Source organism: Lutra lutra, chromosome 13 (genome assembly GCF_902655055.1).
Source record: "Lutra lutra chromosome 13, mLutLut1.2, whole genome shotgun sequence".
Taxonomy (NCBI): Eukaryota; Metazoa; Chordata; class Mammalia; order Carnivora; family Mustelidae; genus Lutra; species Lutra lutra.
In genome coordinates this window covers 18,843,395-18,864,038 of record NC_062290.1, presented here as the reverse complement: position 1 = coordinate 18,864,038, position 20,644 = coordinate 18,843,395, and the positions used below count along the sequence as shown (strand labels likewise).

Genomic DNA, 20,644 nt, shown 5'->3' with positions numbered 1-20,644 from the left:
ACTTTGAAATGCTTGGGAGAGTAAAGAGACCTGTTGTTTTCTATAAATTCTGCATCGACAATGAGAATCAGTTTCATAACTTTATTTCGACCAGAGGTGCTACTTTTTAGATACTTTGGGTTTTGTTGTTTTTTCTTCTTTTTCCTCCTTTATTCATGGTTGGGATTATCAAATAGTTTTTTTAAACTCTTGGGACGCAGCTCGTTAAAATGGGTTGATGGCATTCACATGGCGCTGTTAACTTTATAGTTCAAGGACTCCAGATCACTTATTAAGAGTCATATGAAAATGATAACAGAGCTGCTGACCCAGGACTGCAGAGCTAGAAAGCCTCTTCCTCTGTCACTGGGCAAGGCTTCTGTGTTTACCCGGACATCTGTAGTCATTTAAGCTTGTTTCTGTGAAAACTGTAATACTTACTTGAATTTTTCGTGATTGTTTATAAAGATGAAAATGAAATCTAATCCCCAGAAAAACAAAATGAAGTTAGGACAGATGCTGTAATCCTAGCTTTCAGTTTTCCCTTCCTTTTGTTTCTTAAGCACCTTGTAGGTTGGAAGTGGCAATAAGGGTACGCTGGCCTCCTGTGTATTTTATGCTTCCCTTTTTAATATCCAAATAGGTACTGTCAGTGTTTTTCTACACTGTTAGGGTTATGGATAACCCTAGCCTCACATATGAAGATGTCTTCTGGTTTTTGTTGTGGAAAAACCTAGCAGGGATTCTGATTTGATTCGGTTTATTGATAAGAAAGATAGTTACTGTTTTGGAAATCTCAAGGAAGCCTGAAAGTGAGCAAAAAATGTTCAGAAATGAAGTGACATACAGAAGAAGCCACCTCCATTTGGGAAAATGAAGTTTTTGCATTAATAGTTTTAGATCCATTGTGGAAGAAATAGGTTGTCACTCAGTGATAGGATCCCATCTCTGTCTTTTCTTACTCCATGGCCATTGGTAGCTTTGTTAGAGATTGACCTCAGGCTTATGGTAACAGAAAAAGGAGTGTTGAAAAGGGGAAAAATAAGAGTGTGGAAGAGAAAAATCTGGTCACAGTAAATTTGTGTATCATGCTATTAGTCAAGAATGGGCAGAAGGAAGGAGTGTCACTGTGACTTCTCTGAATTAGGCGATTCCTTGAAATAACTCAGCTGCATACAGTGGATACTGCTGTCCCCCAAATTCCTGCTTCTTATCTGGGTGCTCTGCTCTCCATGTGTACGTGCCATCTTGAAGTGAAAGAAAATGTCGAGAAATTTCAAGGCATTTTTGTCCTATGGCTCTGCACAGCCTTTGTGTAAGTGCATTGTCGTTTCCAGATCCAAATCCTGCCTCCCAGCCCGGCCTCCTGGAAGGCTTTCAGATATTCTCCCGGGAGGGGAGCTTTAGCAAGTGTGTGTGCACTTCAAAAGATGCGGATTTCATTGTTTCTTCTAAGATACATGGTTACAAATCACTATCCAAATTCCGTGCTGAGTGGCTTCCAAAGAGGCGACAGGTTGCGTGTGTGTATGTGTGTGTGTGTGTGTGTGTGTGTACACGCGCGCGCACGTGCTTAAGCTCCATTCGCCTCCCAAGTGTGTTCTGGTCCTCCAGTGTGGCTGCGTGTTCTCTGCAGGTGGCATTGCCCCCGCCAGGTAGAGTGCCATCCTGTGATGCTCCTCCAGCCGTCTGCGCGAGGGTGCGATGTCCATGCCGCCGTGTCTAGCTTAGTTGTCCGGGTGACTGTGAGAAGGTGTCACGGTCTGATGACCTCTTTTGCTGTGGTCCATCTTGCAGGGACGGGAGAGAGCGGCAAGAGTACGTTTATCAAGCAGATGAGAATCATCCACGGGTCGGGCTACTCTGATGAAGACAAAAGGGGCTTCACCAAGCTGGTGTATCAGAACATCTTCACAGCCATGCAGGCTATGATCAGAGCCATGGACACGCTCAAGATCCCCTACAAGTACGAGCATAATAAGGTAGGCCTGGCTCCTCCTGGGAACCGCAGGCAAAGCCATGCATGGTTCTGATGCTGTCTTCACACGGCTGGGTGGGCCAGTGGGTTTTCGAAGCATACATTTTTCATCTCATCCTAAGTGGGACATTTAATGGTTCAGTATGTTCTTTATCTTTTTTTTTTTTTCCCTTAAATCTTTAAAGTCCCATCTCTGCACAATTAGAGTTATGTTCGTAGTGATATCGGTGGAAGGCACATTTGGATGTTCGATGATAAATACACGGAGGTTTAGAATTCCGGGGGGTGCCCCATTACATTCAGAAGACGGGTTGTAAGTTCAGGACACATTGACCAAGGTGAGAGAATTCAAAGTAGAGGCATTGGCCTTGCTTTCCTCCCATTCTTTGTGCTTCCTGAAGGGGGAAAAAAAAAAAAAAAGAACAAAAACAGCTTAAGAGCATTCTGTCCATTTTAATTTTGGATTTCGTGACTTCCTGTCAGTAGTACCACAGGCTTAATTTTATTTCAGAATAGGTCCATCTGTCACTTCCAATAACCTTTCAAACATGTTTCCCTGTAGTTGGGTGACAGTCATGCAAACTTCTAAAATCACTTGAAAAGGAAGGAGAAGTGAGGAGAAGAAAAAAGAATCGAAATCTTCTCAGGGCATGTAGGTGTTGACCTTCTAGTAATCGGGTAAACCTCACCTTTTGTTGACGGAACACTGCATTTGCACCTACACTGGTTTGAGAGTCTCCCTTCAAGTGTTCCAGTCAGTGCTCTTGATAATTTATTCTTAAAAATGTTTCCATATACCAGGTCAGTATGTGACAGCAAGAAGCTGGCATGCTCACTGTGACTCATAATCTGACAGTTAACTCAAAGTGAATCATGGGTAAAATAAAGCAATGCTGTGTATCTCCCCTTCTCGTACCATCTAGAAGCTTCTAAATGTACAGATCATCTTAAAATCAGGCATTTATTTTTCTTGGATGTTTCCTTGAAATCGCCTGGCTCTTTCTTATCTAACTGATACTCTGGCACTTAGTTTTCCAATGGTGATGGGAGAGTGTCTCCCACCAGGAACAGAGAGTCTCTCCACAAAGAAGCTTTCCTGTTTGTATCCGCAAGAGTGAGAATGATCTGGGCAGGTTCACAAGCCTGGGAATGTGATGCCTGAACCAGTTGAGGCTGCCTGGAGAGCGAACAGTCTAAATTTAGAAGGATCACGGTTGTCTCCCACCCCCCAGCCCCACCCCCTTCAAGAAATCTCAGTGTAATGAGTTTCTGAAATAGTGGCATGCTTGTTTCATTGCAGTTGGGAGAAGATTCTATGGAGGGATCTGTTTTTTAAGGCCCGCAACTTGTGCCTGTCTACAGTTATTTGATAATATCATGATCTGATGGGTTCTGGCTGAATTAACCACATGGGTGATACGATATACAGTTGACCCTTGCACAACGTGGGGATTAAGGGTGCCAACCCCTGGTGCAGGCAAAAACCTACGGGTAACTTTTGACTCCTCCAAGACTTGCAAATAGCCTACTGTTGATCTGAAGCCTTACCAATAACATAAACAGTCGATTAACACGTATTTTGTGTGTTATACGTATTATACACGTATTGTTAAAAGAAAGCAAGCTAGAGAAAAGAAAACGTTGTTAAGGAAATCATAAGGAAGACAAAATACATTTATTGTACCATACTGTATTTATCCAAAAAATCCATGTATCAGTGCACCTGCAGGGTTCAAACCTGTGTTTTTCAAGGGTCAGCTGTGTGTGTGTGTGTGTGTGTGTGTGTGTGTGTGTGTAATTGGCAATGTTTTATAGATACCTATAAAACACATATTGTCAGTTAACACTTTGTAATACAAGGCAATCTCCCTTAATCATGCACAGAAATCATCTTTCTGGGATGTTCCAGAAGAATAGTTCAGGATCTTGCTTCGATGTTAGCTTCTCACATGAGGCCCATTGATTGTACCATTACACAGATGTGGAAGATGGAGTGGAACTTTATACCTTCTTCATGTAACACATTGAAGAATATGTAACAACATGTGTTACTTGAGCTCTTTGTATCAGTTATAATTAAGTAGATGTTATTGTGATGAATACCATTCAGTTAAAAATCAACATCATAAAAAGTTACAATAATGTGATTCTTCTCCGATATCGTAATTATCCTGTGGAAATCTTCTCACATCTCTTGTTTGCTTAATACACTCCCTAATATAGGGACACAAGTGTGTGCTAACCTCTGAGTTTCTCATTAGGTTTAATCTCCTTTAATTTATAATATAAATTACTTTCCCATTTGTTCCATTTTCTTTCTAATATACACATACTCTGAAACATCACTCCTTGCTTCATCCATTAACGTCCCAAGCTCTGCCCACTCCTTGCCTTCGTTAACGCTTATTAAGGACATAATGTCTTCTTTCTCTTCCACCAAACTGCCACTTCCTCCTAGAGTTCTTCTCTGCACAAATCCTCCCCCGCTCCCACCCCGTTGCACTAAGTAATCCCACCCTCCTGTAGCAGAAACCATAATGGAGTGTTTATAATTGCCTAACTTATATTCATTATGATGACTTGTGGGAGTTGGTCTTGTTTTCCCAGCCAGACTCAAAGCTTCTTGAAAGTAGATGATGTCACTTGCACGCCAGCGTTTTTCAGCTTCCCAGCATCATACCTTGTACATAGTAGAGGCTCAAAAAATACTGTTTTATGAACAGGCAAGTCATTCATCCCCTTAGACAACTGAGCGTTTCCTCTTCTGCCTCTAGGTTGTTGAAATGCTTATTCAGATCAACAGATCACTGTTGAAATGATTTTATGTGTGTAAGGGAATCAGTGCAGTATGGTGTCAGAGGTGCAGAGAAGTTTCATGAGGACTGGGAAGAAATTGACAATCCAGAAAAAGTCAAGGGCATTGCTAACATGGGGGCACTTTGGGGCGGAGGATTGGCACGAGTAGGTGTTAAGAAAAAGGGGTGTGACTGTGTTGGCCAACTTACCTTGAGCAGAATTCTTATAGAGGAGAACTAGAAAATAAAATTTAAAAATGGTTTAGAATTTGTTTCTGAGAGGTTTTGAATCCAGGCTAAGAAGTTTGAATTTTATTTTCTTGTCTTTATGAGACCCATTTAGTAATAATATTTTTTGTTTCACTTAGAATTTTCTATGAAAGTTTTTGGTTATAATATGCTCTCTATAAATAGTTTAAGGAACTTGGTGTGCATTTTATTAGCAATTACTTGAAAGCAGTGTACTGTGATTTATATGATTTTGTGACACTAAAGATGTAAAAAATGTAGTTTTTATAAAAGCTTCTTTGTGTCTACAGCCACATTGGTCATACTATATGGTAGTAGCATAAATAAAAACAAACACGTTCTAATATTTTTCTCCTAACTTTGTACTTGCTTCTGAGTTCATGTATTTTACAGAGCAAAATGTAGATTAAAAATGGTATGGCCTGGGGGCACCTGGGTGGCTCAGTGGGTTAAGCCTCTGTCTTTAGCTCAGGTCATGATCTCAGGGTCCTGGGATCGAGTCCCACATTGGGCTCTCTGCTTGGCAGGGAGCCTGCTTCCTCCTCTCTCTCTCTCTCTGCCTGCCTCTCTGCCTACTTGTGATCTCTCTCTGTCAAATAAATAAAGTCTTTAAAAAAAAAATGGTATGGCCTGTTCTTAACTGGGAAATTGTTCACAGTTTCGTTTGCAGTGAAATTCGTTCTAGCAGTGGGAATACCAGACTAGAATATTGGAATTTTTTGGCTCCTGTGTAGTGTTACTGCACGGAATTGAGAGTGCCACTGGTTAGCTGGAGGGCTGGTGCTGTGGTCAGGAGGGAGTCCAGGCCACTGTCTCTGCCCTAGATGGTGGTGTGCCATCCCCTGCCTTTTTTGTAGATCTTACCTACTGTTCCAGGGATTGGCTAGCTCAGGAATAGCTTGGGATAAATTACAAACTTTTACCAAAAGAAAGATCAAATTTCCCTTGGATGCGTATCCACTATCGCGTTCTTGAATTTTCTTTGGCAAGCTAGTAATGTTTATAGGTGAGCTGCTTGGACTCTGCCCAAGTGAGGGAATATATCTGGAGAATTCTTCTGAATATACTGTGAGCTAGGGTTGGTTTTCTCCTAAATATTACTTTGCCATTTCCTTAAACACAACTGTTGATAGCTAATGTTAAAAGGGATGAAATGTTTGTCTCTTAGTCAAGTCAAAAGATACATTTAATGCTCCACTAGGTACAAGGCATTTGACTGTGACATGCCTCTGTCATTTTTTACTCTCCAAAAGGGAGAATTTTCATCACCCTTATTTTATGGTTTCCCATCTTATGCAGACCTGTTCTTCTGATTATTGGTTGTTTGGGTGCTGAAATCAGCTCTTTATGAAAAGGAAGAGATAAAAAATTTCGGGGTCCACATGGCTAAGATCTGTCCTGGATTATAGAGGGGGGACGAAACAGACTACGAGGCATTGATGCCCGATTTTCATGTACTTGTTATCTGTGGCTGGCGGTTGGCCTTCTTCCTGCTTTACCTGTTGATCATTCCTGGGCAGGTGCCTTATTTTCTCAGACTGCACAGTATGTTCTGGTGAGCGCGCTTCTCGTTTTGTAGTTCATTGTCTCCATGACAGGCCACACATGCTGCTGCTTTTTGGAGATTACCCCAGATTAACGTATCCTCATATCCCTTTCCCGTTGGCTTATAGTTTCTGTGGACTGTGAAATCAGGCTATTCTTGGGGCAGTTTCAAAGTATTGACAGGTTTTTGCTGCTTTGTCCAGTCTCAGCAAGAGAAAAGAAAAGAGAAAAGGGAAAAAGTCCCAGCTGCTTCCTCATGCAGTGAACTCAGGATGGTTACTGAGTAGAACTCAGCTACTTGCTAATGTTGAATAGACAGTGTTCCCTTTTCTTCTAGTTGCTGCTTTTAGACTTGGAAGTCTGGATGACTGGGGCTCCCTTAGCACCAAAGGCTGCAGTTGCCTTTGTCCAGTCAGGAGTTTCCAGGGTTGACACCTGTTACCCTTTGTCCTGGCGGGTAAGTGGCTGAGAGCATGTTGCTGCAGTACCTCTGTCCTCCCTGAGCTCTCTGAGAAAGGGCTTGCACCAGGAGAATACCTCTTTAAACACTTTCACAGCTTTCTGAATTTTCTGCACTTCCCGAGAAGTCTAAGATACCAGAAGCCATGTTTTGGAAGAGAACATAGCCAGGATTCTGGAGAACTTGTCAGTTTTTTCCTGCCTTTGATCAGTTGCACAAGAAATGGCTGTACTACGTTTTCCAACATGAAGGAATTTCCTTAGTTTACAAAATGCTGAGACTGATTTCCTTTTAATATTTCTCACCTACAGAATAAGGACATAATAAAAGTAGAACTTACTAATAAGCATGTATTCTAATCTGTTCCTCCCGAGAGTTGTATCAGTCCATGTTCTGTGTTTGCAAGCAACAGAAGCCAACCCTGGCTAGCTTAAGCGGAACAAGGGTTTAACGAGAATGTGAGGGGACCTGGAGAAGTCTGGAGAAGCAGAAGGACGAGTCCCTGGAAACCAGAACAGGTCTGGCGAACTCATCTGTGAGGTGGCTGAACTCTGACCATTTTCATTCTTCTGTCACTCCATTCAAAACTCAGATTCTTGGGGAAACGTGCCTGAGAAGTCTGGCCTGGATTCTGTGCTCGCTCTTTGGGCAAGGCTGGGCGATTGGATTGACAGTTCCTGAGGGAAATCAGGGTGCAGTGAGAAGAAGACGGAATGATGCTGCCACAGATCACAACTCTCACTGCTCAATCACGCTGTCAATTTAGAGAATAAAATGACCTCTAGATGCTCTGTGGAGGAAGGCCGTCCAGTTTTGTTCCACACTTGCTAAACCTGTCTGAAAGTACGGCTTCCTGTTCTGGGCTTCTTCAGAATGGGGGTGTGGAGAGGTTGAGGGGTTAGTGGCTTAGTAACACTTATATGTGAAGGAAGTAGCTGAATTTGAGCCCAAGCCCCAGATAGCTGAGTAACCTTGGCATTGCCATATTTTTCCCCTAAGCCTCAATTTCCTTTCTCTCTAAGCCTGAGTGTCCCCATCTGTAAAATGGGACAGATAATAATAGGATTATTTCAAGTATGAAAATGTCTTGTAGATGATAAATAAAAAGGAGGTTGCCACTTGTTATAAGATGAGTCCCCGTGGAGGTGATGAACACTGCTAATCTTCTAGATTCATCAAGAATAAGACAAACAGGGGCGCCTGGGTGGCTCAGTGGGTTAAAGCCTCTGCCTTAGGCTCAGGTCATGATCCCAGGGTCCTGGGATCGAGCCCCACATCGGGCTCTCTGCTCAGCGGAGATCCTGCTTCCTCCTCCCTCTGCCTGCCTCTCTGCCTACTTGTGATCTCTGTCTGTCAAATAAATAAAATCTAAAAAAAAAAAAAAAGAATAAGACAAACACAAAGTCATTTAAATAGCACGACCAGATATAGGAGGTATCTGAGGGAAACTTTCCTCCGAGTGACAGTCATTGAAATGGGACATCAAGGGAGGTACAGAAATCTCCCTATCTTATGTGTTCAAAAATAGAATGTATTTTTAACACGTGAAATGCTTGAAGGCGTTTTTGCTAAAATAAGACAAGGGATGGACTGGACACCCTCTGAAACCGTTGTTAGCATGGTTTTCCCTCATGCTGATTCTGATTCCAAAACTCTAAGAAAGCTATTGTCACTTTGTTATAATTTAAATCTCTTCCCTTTCTGGAACTTTGTCTGTTCCAGAGCACTTAACGAAAATTAAAACCAAAGACAAGAAACAAGAGATTTTCTTTGATAGTTTTTTTTTTTAAAAATATTTTGTTTATTTCTTTGACAGAGAGGGAGTGAGCACAAGCAGGGGGAGGGGCAGGCAGAGGGAGAGGGAGAAGCAGACTCCCTGCTGAGCAAGGAGCCCAACAGGGCTCCATCCCCCAGGACCCCAAGGGGGGAGGTGCGGGGGAGGGGGCGGGGATCATGACCTGAGCCAAAGGCAGAGGGGTAACCGGGTAACTGACTGAGCCTCCCAGATGTCCCAAAGCAAGAGCTTGTAAGTGACAGTGATCTCTAGCCCAATGGAGACCTTTCTTTGTATTTAAATCCCGTGAGTGATTATAATATTTATGTCCATGTAGGTTTTTTTGTTTCCCCTTTCAAATGGTGTTCAAAGGTCAAAATTTTAAAAAAATCAAAGACAAAAGAGAGCAGAGGTTGACATCAGATGTAACCACTGGGGAGGTTGTCAGTGATAGCATGTCAGTTGGGTTGTTGACTACTGGCCACTGAAGACAGTCTGCACCTTCTCCGAGGAACACTTGGTACTCCTGCTTCTCTGAATCGGAGTTTTCTTTTTAATAAAGAGTCTAAGGGGATCTCGAGACTTTTCCTGACCAACTTGATCTGAGGTTGGTTTACAACCTCCTCCCTTCTCTCTAGGACTTTTTTTTTTTTTTTTTAAAGATTTTATTTATTTATTTGACAGACCGAGATCACAAGTAGGCTGAGAGACAGGCAGAGAGAGAGGAGGAAGCAGGCTCCCTTCCAGGACCTTGGGATCAAGACCTGAGGCTTTAACCCACTGAGCCACCTAGGCGCCCCATCTCTTGGGCTCTGGTTAGGAGTTGAATCACCACTGATTCTCCTGTAGCTTTATCAGCTTTCAGAATTTCTTCACACGCTTTCTTTTCTCTTTTAGTATCTGGCAAATACTATGTAGCCACATTTTTGTCTCCTCACTCTGTCTTTGTTTCCCTGCAGTTCTTTATTCATTTCATAAAACCTGTTGGCCATGTAAAAATAGAAGATTGTAAGATTTGTTAAAAATCCCTTTCTCTTGGCTAAAATAATCCTAAGGCAGGTCATAGCATTTATCCAGGGTGGGCACCTTTTTGTGTGTGTTTTGGGTTTTTAAAAAAGATTTATTTTACTTCATTTTATTTGAGAGAATGAGTGAGTGCCTGCTCGTGTGTGAGTTGGGAGAAGGGTAGAGGGAGAGGGAGAGAATCCCAAGCAGACTCCACACTGAGGCAAAGCATGTCACAGGGCTCGATCCCACAACAACCCTGAGATCACCTGAGTGGAAACCAGGAGTCAGAAACTTAACTGGCTGAGCCACCCAGGTGCCCTCAGGGTGAGCATTTCAAGTTCAGTTTAATCAGAGGAGGGCTCTGAAGCAAGAAGGACTTCAGCAGTAGAATGAGGCTGACCATTGATTTATTTTTTGGTTACATACGGAAGAGTGTACACAGCATCAGTGTTAAGCCACATGTGCTCTTCCATTGTGAACACACTTGGATCCACATCCGCTGATCCTGATCCGTGTGACCAAAAGCTCAGACGCTTCCTTGTGCTGCGTTCCAGTCAACACCCCCGGCTCCCACAGGGCGACCACCTCCTGACTTCTAGTACCATGATTACTTGTGTGTGTGTGAACTTTGTATGAATGGAAGCGTCTAGTGTATACTCCTTTCTGTCCTGTTTATTCCGCTCAACATTACATTTGTGGCATTCACTCAGTGACCCATTACTTGTCACTGTAATTCACTTTTTCTCATTTCCATATGTATAATAGCAATGCCCTGTAGAACTTTATCAGAATGCTTCATGTCTGTGCTGTACAGTCTGGTAGACACCAGCCACATGTGGCCATTGAGCCTGTGAAGTGTGGTTAGTCTGACAGAGGAACTGAATTTTTATTTTATTTTACTAAGTTACATTAAAACTTACATGTGACTAGTGGCTCTGTTTTGGACAGCACTGTTGTATAATCCGTTTTATCAATATGACACATTGTATATCCCATTGTTAATACAAGTTTGGGTGTTTCTGGCTATTACAAATAATGCCATAATAAACATTCCCATACCTGTCTTTTGATGAACATAACCATGCATTTCTTCAGATTATATACCTGGAATTTGGAATTGCTGAATCAGAAGCGATGGGTCTATTGCATTTCAGTAGATACTACCAAAGATTTTCCCAGAACGACTGTACCAATTTACACTTCTCCCACATATTGATGAGAGTTCTAGTTGCTCCATATCCTTGACAGCTCTTGGTATTATTCGTCTTTTTATTTTAGCTAATCTAGTAGCTGGATAGTGATATCACATTTTGTTTTAATTTGCATTTCTTTTTTTTTTTTTTAAGATTTTATTTATTTATTTGACAGCGAGAGAGAGATCACAAGCAGGCAGAGAGGCAGGCAGAGACAGAAAGGGAAGCAGGCTCCCCGCTGGGTCGGGCTCCATCCCAGGACCCTGAGATCACTCCCCGAGCCCAAGGCAGAGGCTTTAACCCATTGAGCCACCCAGGCGCCCCTTAATTTGCATTTCTTTGACAACTAGGGATGTTGAGCACTTTCTTATGTTCGTTGGCTTTGGTTCTTTAAGAAAACCACTTTTCACTCTTTTTTCCTGCTGGTTGTTTGATTTCTTATTGTTTTGTAGGGGCCTTTTATATATTAAGGATATACATTTCTGTTGAGTAAATGTATTGAAAATATGTTCTCCACTTTGTGGCTTGCTTTTAATTTTCTTGGTTCCTTCAGTGGAAACAAATTCTTATCATTTACCCCCTTCTGATTAGTGCTTTTTGTATCCTTTTAAAGTAACTTTTGCCTTCTTTAAGGTCTTGTAGGTTATCTACTGGCTTGTCTTCTGAATTGTCGGGTTTTTTTGCTTTTTACATTTAGCTCTAAAAATCCATTCAGATGGATTGTAAAGATTGATGTGAGGCAGAGGGTCAAATTTTTACTTTTTTCATATGGATATCTAATTAACCCAACTCATTTATTGAAAAGTCCTTCATTTACCAAGTACAATTGCAGATCAAGTGATGGTGTGTATGTGCATTTGTGGCTGAATGGTCTTTTCTTTTTTTTTTTTTTTTTTTTTTTAGATTTTGTTTGTTTATTTGACAGACAGAGATCACAGGCAGAGAGGCAGGCAGAGAGAGAGAGAGAGAGAGGAGAAAGCAGGCTCCCCTCGGAGCAGAGAGCCTGATATGGGGCTCGATCCCAGGACCCTGGGATCATGACCTGAGCTGAAGGCAGAGGCTTTAACCCACTGAGCCACCCAGGAGCCCCTGAATGGTCTTTTCTGATTCATTGGTCTATTTTGTGTATCTTTATGTCAGTACTGTATTAAAGGCTAGCTAACCTTTACATTGAGTTTATCTTTAAAATTTTTTTAAAAGATTTTATTCCTTTTGAGCGAGAGAGAGAGAAAGAGAGAGCAAGCAAGCTCCCCGGTAGGGGGTGGGGCAGAGAGAGAGAGGGAGAGAGAGAGAATCTCGAGCAGACTCCGCATGGAGCGTGAACCTGACAGATGACCCAGTCTTAAAACCCCGAGATCACCACCTGAGCTGAAATCAAGAGTCAGGCACTTAACCAGCTGAGCCACCTGGGCTCCCCTGCATTGACTTTAACATCAGAGAGTGTGAGTCATTCAGTTTTGGTTTTATTCTCAAGATTGTACAAGTGCGAGATATATTTGCTTGTAATTAAAGGTACCTTTTGGGAGGAACATTTCTTTAACTGGTGGTAGATTTCCTGGGATGAATCTGAATGTTTTGATTGTTCTCTGTAATATACGTGGCTTCCCCTTCCTTGAGACCTCTCATTTTCTTATCTCACGTGTGTTGGCTGCATAGCTCAGTAGAAGGACATCTATTTTTCCTGGATTAATAATGTGACATTTTTATTATCAAACAGCTCACTTGCAAAGGGCGGTGGAGCTGCTGTACGTGGTTTTGCGTTACTCAGCAGGGTCATGTTCTTTCTCACTGGAGCATTTCCTTTAACCAGATCGGTGCCACTCTGTGAAGGCAGTGGGGTCTGACCAAGCTCCCCTCCACGAATCCCTTTTTAGGTAGATTTGGCACCAGAATCCCTTTTTATTTCCTGTCTTCACAATCTGTAGCCAGCTGGGAGGACTGAATAGGCTTACCTGGGTTTTCTTTTTTGTTGTTGTGTGTTCTCCAGCTGTTGTGGAAATTGACTCTCTTTTGGGGCTTCTTGTAAGAGGTGTAGCTCGGGAGGAAGGTAATGCGAGCTGGTTTAGCCCTTTTGTTAACTACAGTATTTTAATCCTATTACGTATACTTTTTATTCACTTATGCCTTAATGAAGATACTGGGAGGCATCTGATTTTGGTGAAGCAGAAGCGGAAGGGCAGTCAGAACCGTAGGCACATATCCACGCACGCATACGTATGCGCACACTCATGTATAATTGATGTCTTAAGCATTCGAAATTACCTTTGGAAATTTCCACATACTTAAATATGTGGGGATAATACTGATAAAATACCACTTTCCTTTCCATATCATACCTATATAATGACTGTCTTTATTTTTTTTTAGGACTTTATATATTTATTTATTTGACAGACAGAGATCACACGTAGGCAGAGAGGCAGGCAGAGAGAGAAGGGGAATTAGATGCCTCTAATGACTGTCTTTTGATAATGTTTCCTCAGCTTACCAACGCCCATCTGATCTGGAAGTAACTCGTCTCCCATGTCTGTCTTCAGCTAATCCACATTGTTTAAAATTGGGTGAAAGGAAGAAAATTCACACTGGAGAGCGGAGATAGGGCTTGAATTATTTAAACATATTCGGCCTACGGTTCTATTCTGTTGAACGAACAAACAGGAGAACAATTTTTGCTGTACGGTGATGGGCTTTTCTGCGCAGGGTGGTATCCTGTGGTATCGCTGGAGTCCAACACGACAAGGCTTGAGATCCAGCTCTGGAACAGAATTATTGTGTGACATTGAGCCAATTAATCTCTCTGAGTTCCAGTCTCCTTAGTTGGAAAATTATGGTGATTATAATCCCTACTTCACAGTGTGTTGCAAGGATTAAATGATAACGGTCTATGAAAAGTTGAAAAGTTGTCCATCGTTAAATGGAGATAGTCATTTGGTAGATCCTTATTAAGTACCTCCTATGTGCTCATCAACAGAAACCACTTTGGCTGTTTTCGAAAAAGGAAACAATGAGCGCTGGGAGGAGTATTACTGATCTGATCCGTCCAAATCCGAGAGAGCAACAATACTCCTCTAAAACCCCTTTCATCTGCTCAGACCTTGGACGCCCAGGGATTGACAGTCACCATATAAAATACATGTGGCACAGTTTAACACATTTTAGTAGGAAGTTGTGAATCTGGTCATTTGGCTGTTCCTACTTAACTCCTGGCAAAGCATCACATAAATACTTTCCTTGTTCTTTTAAACCAAGTAATGCATGATTTTCCCCTTTAATTTTAAAACAATGCATCTATTTTCAATTAGGCCGAATGTATTTGTTGGAACCAAGGAAAGTGAATGCCTAAAGAAGTCTGAAGGGATCTGGGGGACGGGGGGAGAATGAGAAATGCTAGCGCTTTTCTTTCACATTTTCACCTCACTGGAGAATTAATTTCAGTCCTGGGCTTACTTTTTGGTATTGTAGAAATTTAGGGTAGGGTCTGCTTAGTATTTCACAAAGCAACGGTTTTGCTTATTGGAGCCATGTGTATCAGAGGGTAAAATCTTGTTTCTAAGAAGCTCTATTCTCTCATTCTCTCTGATACTGTTTCACCCTAAATCACTGACACTTGCTACACAATTATGTATATTTTAATAGTATATTGTTAATATACATAAGATTTTCATAGGTACGTGCACATGTATCCAAATAAGGAAATGTACTTTAAAAGATCATGACATGTTATATTATGATATTTCCTTCCAAAGGATTAAAAAAAAAAAGTCCTTCCTTAAAAGCTGTGATGACTAATTTGGATTTGATACATTGTAAACTTGTATTTGGAACACACTTATTTTCCAGAGTCTATGTTTCTTAAAGTGAATTTGCTATGAAGATACTTTTACATTGCTGCCCCTACTTTTTTGTAAAATGATTATGCAGTTCTCTTGCAATCTTGTATTATTTGTTCAAAATGAAAAATGACATAGGGAAGTGGCATTACCGGAATATATCAAGTTGGTATCACTGCTGAGATACACAAGAATAATTAGATTGGTTGGCAGGCTGTCTGCTTTCCTCCGTGTTCATGCATCATCCTCTGTGGTTTAAAAAAAAAAAAAAAGTACAATGGTTTTGAGCTGAAAAAGCTGCACTGATTGTGGTAGGTACTAACATGTCTGAGAGAGACTGACCAGACCTTACAGTCAGTGATTCTAGGGTGAGAGTTCGGCTGTGCAGGAAATTGTTTCCTTTGTGCATTCTTGAAGGTAGTGGGCTCTAGTTTTCACTCTATTGACCTTTTGTAGCCATTTTACTGCCTTTGAACAGCAGTTCAAAGCAGGTCAAAGCAGTTTGTCCATGGCAAAGGGATGAGTCTGTGTAGCTATTCCTTTATAGGACACTGCAACCAAACTCTCACGAAAACTGGATGTTATAATGCTTCTGAATTCTACTATTCTTCAGTGGTCCTTGATCCTGCATTCCATTTCACAGTAAAAAATTTAATGTTACCAATTGTTGTCAGAAGTTTTAGGAATTTAGGCCCTAGTGGGGCCAAGTGCAATGTCAATACGAAGATACTTTTCCACTTCAGAGAATATGCTCATGGCATAAAAATGGCCAGTACCATATACTCTGTGGATAGTCTATATGATGGTGTGCATTTGTGCCTGGCCATGGGGTAGTAGAATGGTGGCCCCAAGGGAGAGTTGCCTCTTTCTTTGTACAACAACACCATCTTTTTGCCAAATGCTCTACTCAGATGGGATGCCTTTCCTAATTCGCATAAAAAGGTGCCATATAGTCCAGTATCAGCTTTGGGTCATCCTAATCTGAATCTGAGGTTGGAAAGAGTGATTTTACATTCTAGAGCAGTGTTTCTCAAACATGTCATGTATGTACAGATCACATGGGGATCTTGTTATAAGATGCAGATTGTGTTTCGGTGGGTCCTGGGTAGACCCAAGATTTGGCTTTCCTAACAAGTTCCCAGGTGACGTTGAAGTTGCCTGAGATAGAGTCATCTTTGAAATAACCGACTCTCCACCGCCCGGGAAAATATGAACTCACCAGCAGGCTAACCTTTGGAGAGAAGGTTCCGGAACTGGTACTTCAGGACATTCAGCAGTTCCTTATACTTTCTGTGGTGTGCCTTCCTCATCTGAGGAGCGAAGTTGATCATGGCACCCATCTTGCATAATCAGTGTGGGCACGAATGAGAGAATATAGGTGAAATGTTTAGACGTTAACATCGGTTTAGTACATATCTGAAGGGCCTTTGTTGAATTCTTCCCAGAATGTCCCAGGGAAGGAGACATGTAGGGACCTTTGGGTAAAGCCCAGGACTTGTGAAGGGAAATTGCTGATCGTTTGAAGATAGGGAAGAAGATGGCCCAAGACTGAGACATAGGTTCCCGTGATCTAGTGCATCAGTGGTTTACAGGAAACAGTGGCCTGGTCTGTGACAGGACCTCTGATAGCTGGTCTAGAATGTAAATGACAGGAATGGGGGGACCCTGCAGGGGTTCATGGATGTTGTGACTGCTGAGATCAAGGAGCATGACAAGGTATCTTGTTATCTTGACTCCAGGATGTTTTAAGTAAGAGGGCTGTCAGTCCAGTGAGGAAAAAGGAAGGAGAGGGAAAGGAAAGAAAAAGAGAAATAACTTGCCAAGTGCTTCTATGTGTGACACAGTGTCAGGTGTTATAGAAAGCGTGAGATGTGGATAGTAGTAGTCTAATTTCACAGGTGAAAAATATTTATAATGAGCGTCCCTAAATCACCCACTTTGTAAGTTTATGGGGCTAGACTTTAAAACCAGAGTTGGGCTTAATGATTCCAAAAAGCCAACCCATGTAGTTAACACAATAAACACGTTTGGTACCAGGACACATAATGAATTTCCTTCTGAGAAAGAGCCGGTGGCATTCTCTAGGACCCCGCCAGTCAGGGCCTGAGGCAAGGCTGCTCTGCTCACTGCCCATAAAGAGGACTTTGCTGGGAGCCTGGGACCCTGGGAACCTGGAAGTTGTCTGGGCTGCTGCCGTACTCCTGGGCCGCTGGTGGGTCTTGATTTAGATCTCCATACCTTACCTAATGGTACAACTCCGTGATAAACTGAGCCACAGATCAGAAAGTGATTTGGAAAGCTTATCCACCAGAAAAGGATACTTGACTGTGAATTATAAAACACATAGCTATAATATGTGGATAGAGCTGTACATGAAATTAAGAAATCTGGTTGGGTGTTTTCGTAAGGACTAGGTTCTTTTTTTAATTTCCTTTTTCCTAATTGGAAATAAATTGATTTTTATTAATAGATAAATGTGTCCATTTTGAAAAGAAAATTCAGAACACATAAAAGCGAAGGGAGAAAGTAAAAAAATTATTTGTAATTTTACCATGTAACAAAGCTACTATAAACATTATGATATGTAGACATACTGTGATTTAACCGTGTGCATATAAATAAATGTAGGTTTACCATCCTGTATCCAAAACTCACTAGGCCAGATTATTTTGCAATCCCAAAGTTTTTTCTTTCTAGATTTTATAAACATAATATAAGAGATATACTATAGATTTTACAAAATCCCCATTGAGGTGTATAGCTCCCTACAATCATATATATTATCATTTCAGCAGCAAAACATATTCATTGTTTGCATTTAGTGAAATAAGGACTGTAAATAGCCGGCCAGCAGGTCATGTTTTCCCATAAGTGAATTACAAAAACATTTTTCAGTTCTTGGAACTTTTAAGACTTCAGATTATAGATAAGGGAGTGTGGCCCTGTATATAAATACTGATTGTTTTCATTGGATACATACCACAAGCCCCTTTTTCCCTGACTTGCTTTCCTCACTTTTTCCCCTAATGAACATCTTTGAATGATAAATTGCTAGAAATGGAACTGTTGGGTCCACACGTATACATACTTTTAGGGCTTTTCAATAAAGATTGCTAAATTGCCGTCCTGAAAGGCCGCACCAGATTTCATCGTAGGGTCCAAGAATGCCTGTTTTTACCACGTACTTGCCAATCTTGAGCTTTCTTAATGTTTTAAGTCTTTCGGATCCAATAGGTAAAAAGTGATATAATGGTTTACATTTTTAATGCTAACGATGTAGTTCTTTTTATAAGTGTCATACTTCTAGATTCATTTCAGAGATTGTAAGAGTTTCAGATCATTAAATTGAGGTTCTGTCTTGCCGTGTTTTTGGAGATAGTAATCTGTGTCAGGTATCATCACTGGCATTGGTTATTTTGTTTCGGATGTGAATTGCAAGGAAGTACAAATGCCTCTGTAGGTGGCTGCAGACATTCGGCCAGATGTGTATTTAATCCCTGGCCGGTGTCGTGCGCTCCCTGTGGGATATGGCTCATCATAGTGTCCCCTTGGTTCCTGTAGCGTGGATGAACCTGGTATGCATGCAGCAAGAATCGTTCGGATAGAAATTTCCCGAGTACAAAAGGGGTGCCGGAGACCATTCGCATCTGAAGGGTTTGCTTGGAAATGTCTAGAATTGTGTCATTACGCTGCAGGTGAGAATAAGCAAGTCTGTCCCCAGTGATCCCGTGCAGTTATCCGATAGAGTCTTCTGACGAATGTAAAATAATATGGCCACACTGCTTGTTCTGAAAGGGGAATTTTGATGTCTCATCCTTTCATTCTGTAGTGTCTAAAACGATCTCCCTCCCCTAAGCCTGAGGTGGTGGTTCTCAGATGTTGGTAAGATCTGGAATCACCCTGGGGAGCTTAATTACCAGGCAGAGACCGGAGCGTAGCCACCAGAGAATCCAATCCAGCCGGTTTTGGACTGCCTGGAGACAGGTAGCCCAGCTGTGATTTAATGAGATTATTATACAATTAGAAAAATCATAAAAGTCATTTTATACATGTAAATGCAGGTACTGTTATTAAAACAGTAATACAGATAATCATAAAATTCTTACTAACTACTGTTATGAATGTTTTAACGATATCAGATAACTCAATATTGGAGTTTCCCATTAAATGAATGAGGAACTTTTGGATTCATCATCCCTAACATCTGGTCAAATTTTGTTTCTTGGTAATAGAGAATGAGTACTTGAAATAAGGGACATTCTCAACTTTTGAACATTATGAAGACAAATATGTGCATTTTTTTATGATAAATCACTTTGGGAAGGAGATAAGTTTTCTTCAATCAAGCAATGGAATACTACAGGCAGACTAGAAAGTTTCCTCCTGACACTATCTCACTATCCTATGTTTTATTATTATTAAAGATTTCTTGTTTTATTTGACAGAGAGGGAGAAATAGAACAAGCAGGGGGAGCTGCAGGCAGAGGGAGAAGGAGAAGCAGGCTCCCCGCTGAGCAAGGGGTCCCATGTGGGGCTCCATCCCAGGATCCTGGGATCATGACCCGAGCCAAAGGCAGATGCTTAACCAACTGAAGCACCTAGGCGCCCCTCTATGTTTTCTTATAATTTGCATTTCATTTTCTTACGGTTTGTTTGTGTGTATCTTTCTTTGTGTGTCTTTTTTGAAGTAAGCCTTATAGAATCTAGCTGTTTCCTTAGAGATCTGATTTTTTAAAAAATATTTTATTTATTTATTTGACAGAGATCACAAGTAGACAGAGAGACAGGTAGAGAGAGGTGGGAGGGGGAAGCAGGCTCCCCGCTGAGCAGAGAGCCCGATGCGGGACTCGATCCCAGGACCCTGAGATCATGACCGGAGCCGAAGGCAGGGGCTTAACCCACTGAGCCACCCAGGTGCTCCTAGTGATCTGATTTTAAACATCATTTTGAACCGTTGATGTAAGAAAGCAGAACGTTCTTTTATTTATTTTTTAATTGCGTTATGTTAGTCACCATACAGTACATCATTAGTTTTTGAGGTAGTGTCCCGTGATTCATTGTTTGTATATAACACCCAGTGCTCCATGCAATCCATGCCCTCCTTAATACCCATCACTGGGCTCACCCATCCCCTCACCTGCTCGCTTCTAAAACCTTCTGTTGGTTTCCCAGAGTCCATAGTCTCTTATGGTTCGTCTCCCACTCTGATTTATTCACCCTTCATTTTTCCCTTCTCCTAATGTCTTCCATGCTATTCCTTATGGTCCACAAGTAAGTGAAACCATATGGTAATTGACTTTCTCAGCTTGACTGTTATCCGATAGAGTCTTATTCCACTCAGAATAATCTCCTCCAGTCCCATCCATGATGATACAAAAGTTGGGTATTCATCCTTTCTGATGGAGGCATAATACTCCATTATATATATGGACCATATCTTCTTTATCCATTCGTCCGTTAAAGGGCATCTTGGCTCTTTCCACATTTTGGCTGTTGTGGACATAGAAAGCAGAACATTCTTGCATCGTTTTCAAACACACCGATGGAGTCAACATTCTGGGGTCAAACATAAAACAATGTTCATCTCCACCAGCTTTAATTCGGGTCACTCCAAAAAATCTCATTATTTAACGTAAGCACTAATTATCTTGTGAACCTTGTTTCTTAAAACATAAGCGAGTATAAACTTTCATCACCTTCATCACTGGGTCCCTTCGTATTCTGGAAATGGATCATGTATGGTCTCTGCAGTCAGCTATTACTAAACTGAAAGCGAAGTTATGCCAAAACGCCATGTGAGAAACTAGGTTTTTCGTCCCAGTGGAAGCAAGAT

The 20,644-nt window shown here is 41.4% G+C and overlaps 1 protein-coding gene across 1 annotated transcript in view; it reads left to right on the top strand.

The window, feature by feature from the left end:
• LOC125083151 (guanine nucleotide-binding protein G(q) subunit alpha) overlaps positions 1–20,644 on the top strand; it is a 311,678-nt gene that overhangs the window by 104,695 nt on the left and 186,339 nt on the right. The window contains exon 2 of the mRNA XM_047699152.1: positions 1,777–1,961. Coding sequence (XP_047555108.1) covers positions 1,777–1,961 — 185 coding nt within the window. The remainder of the gene's footprint in view (positions 1–1,776; positions 1,962–20,644) is intronic.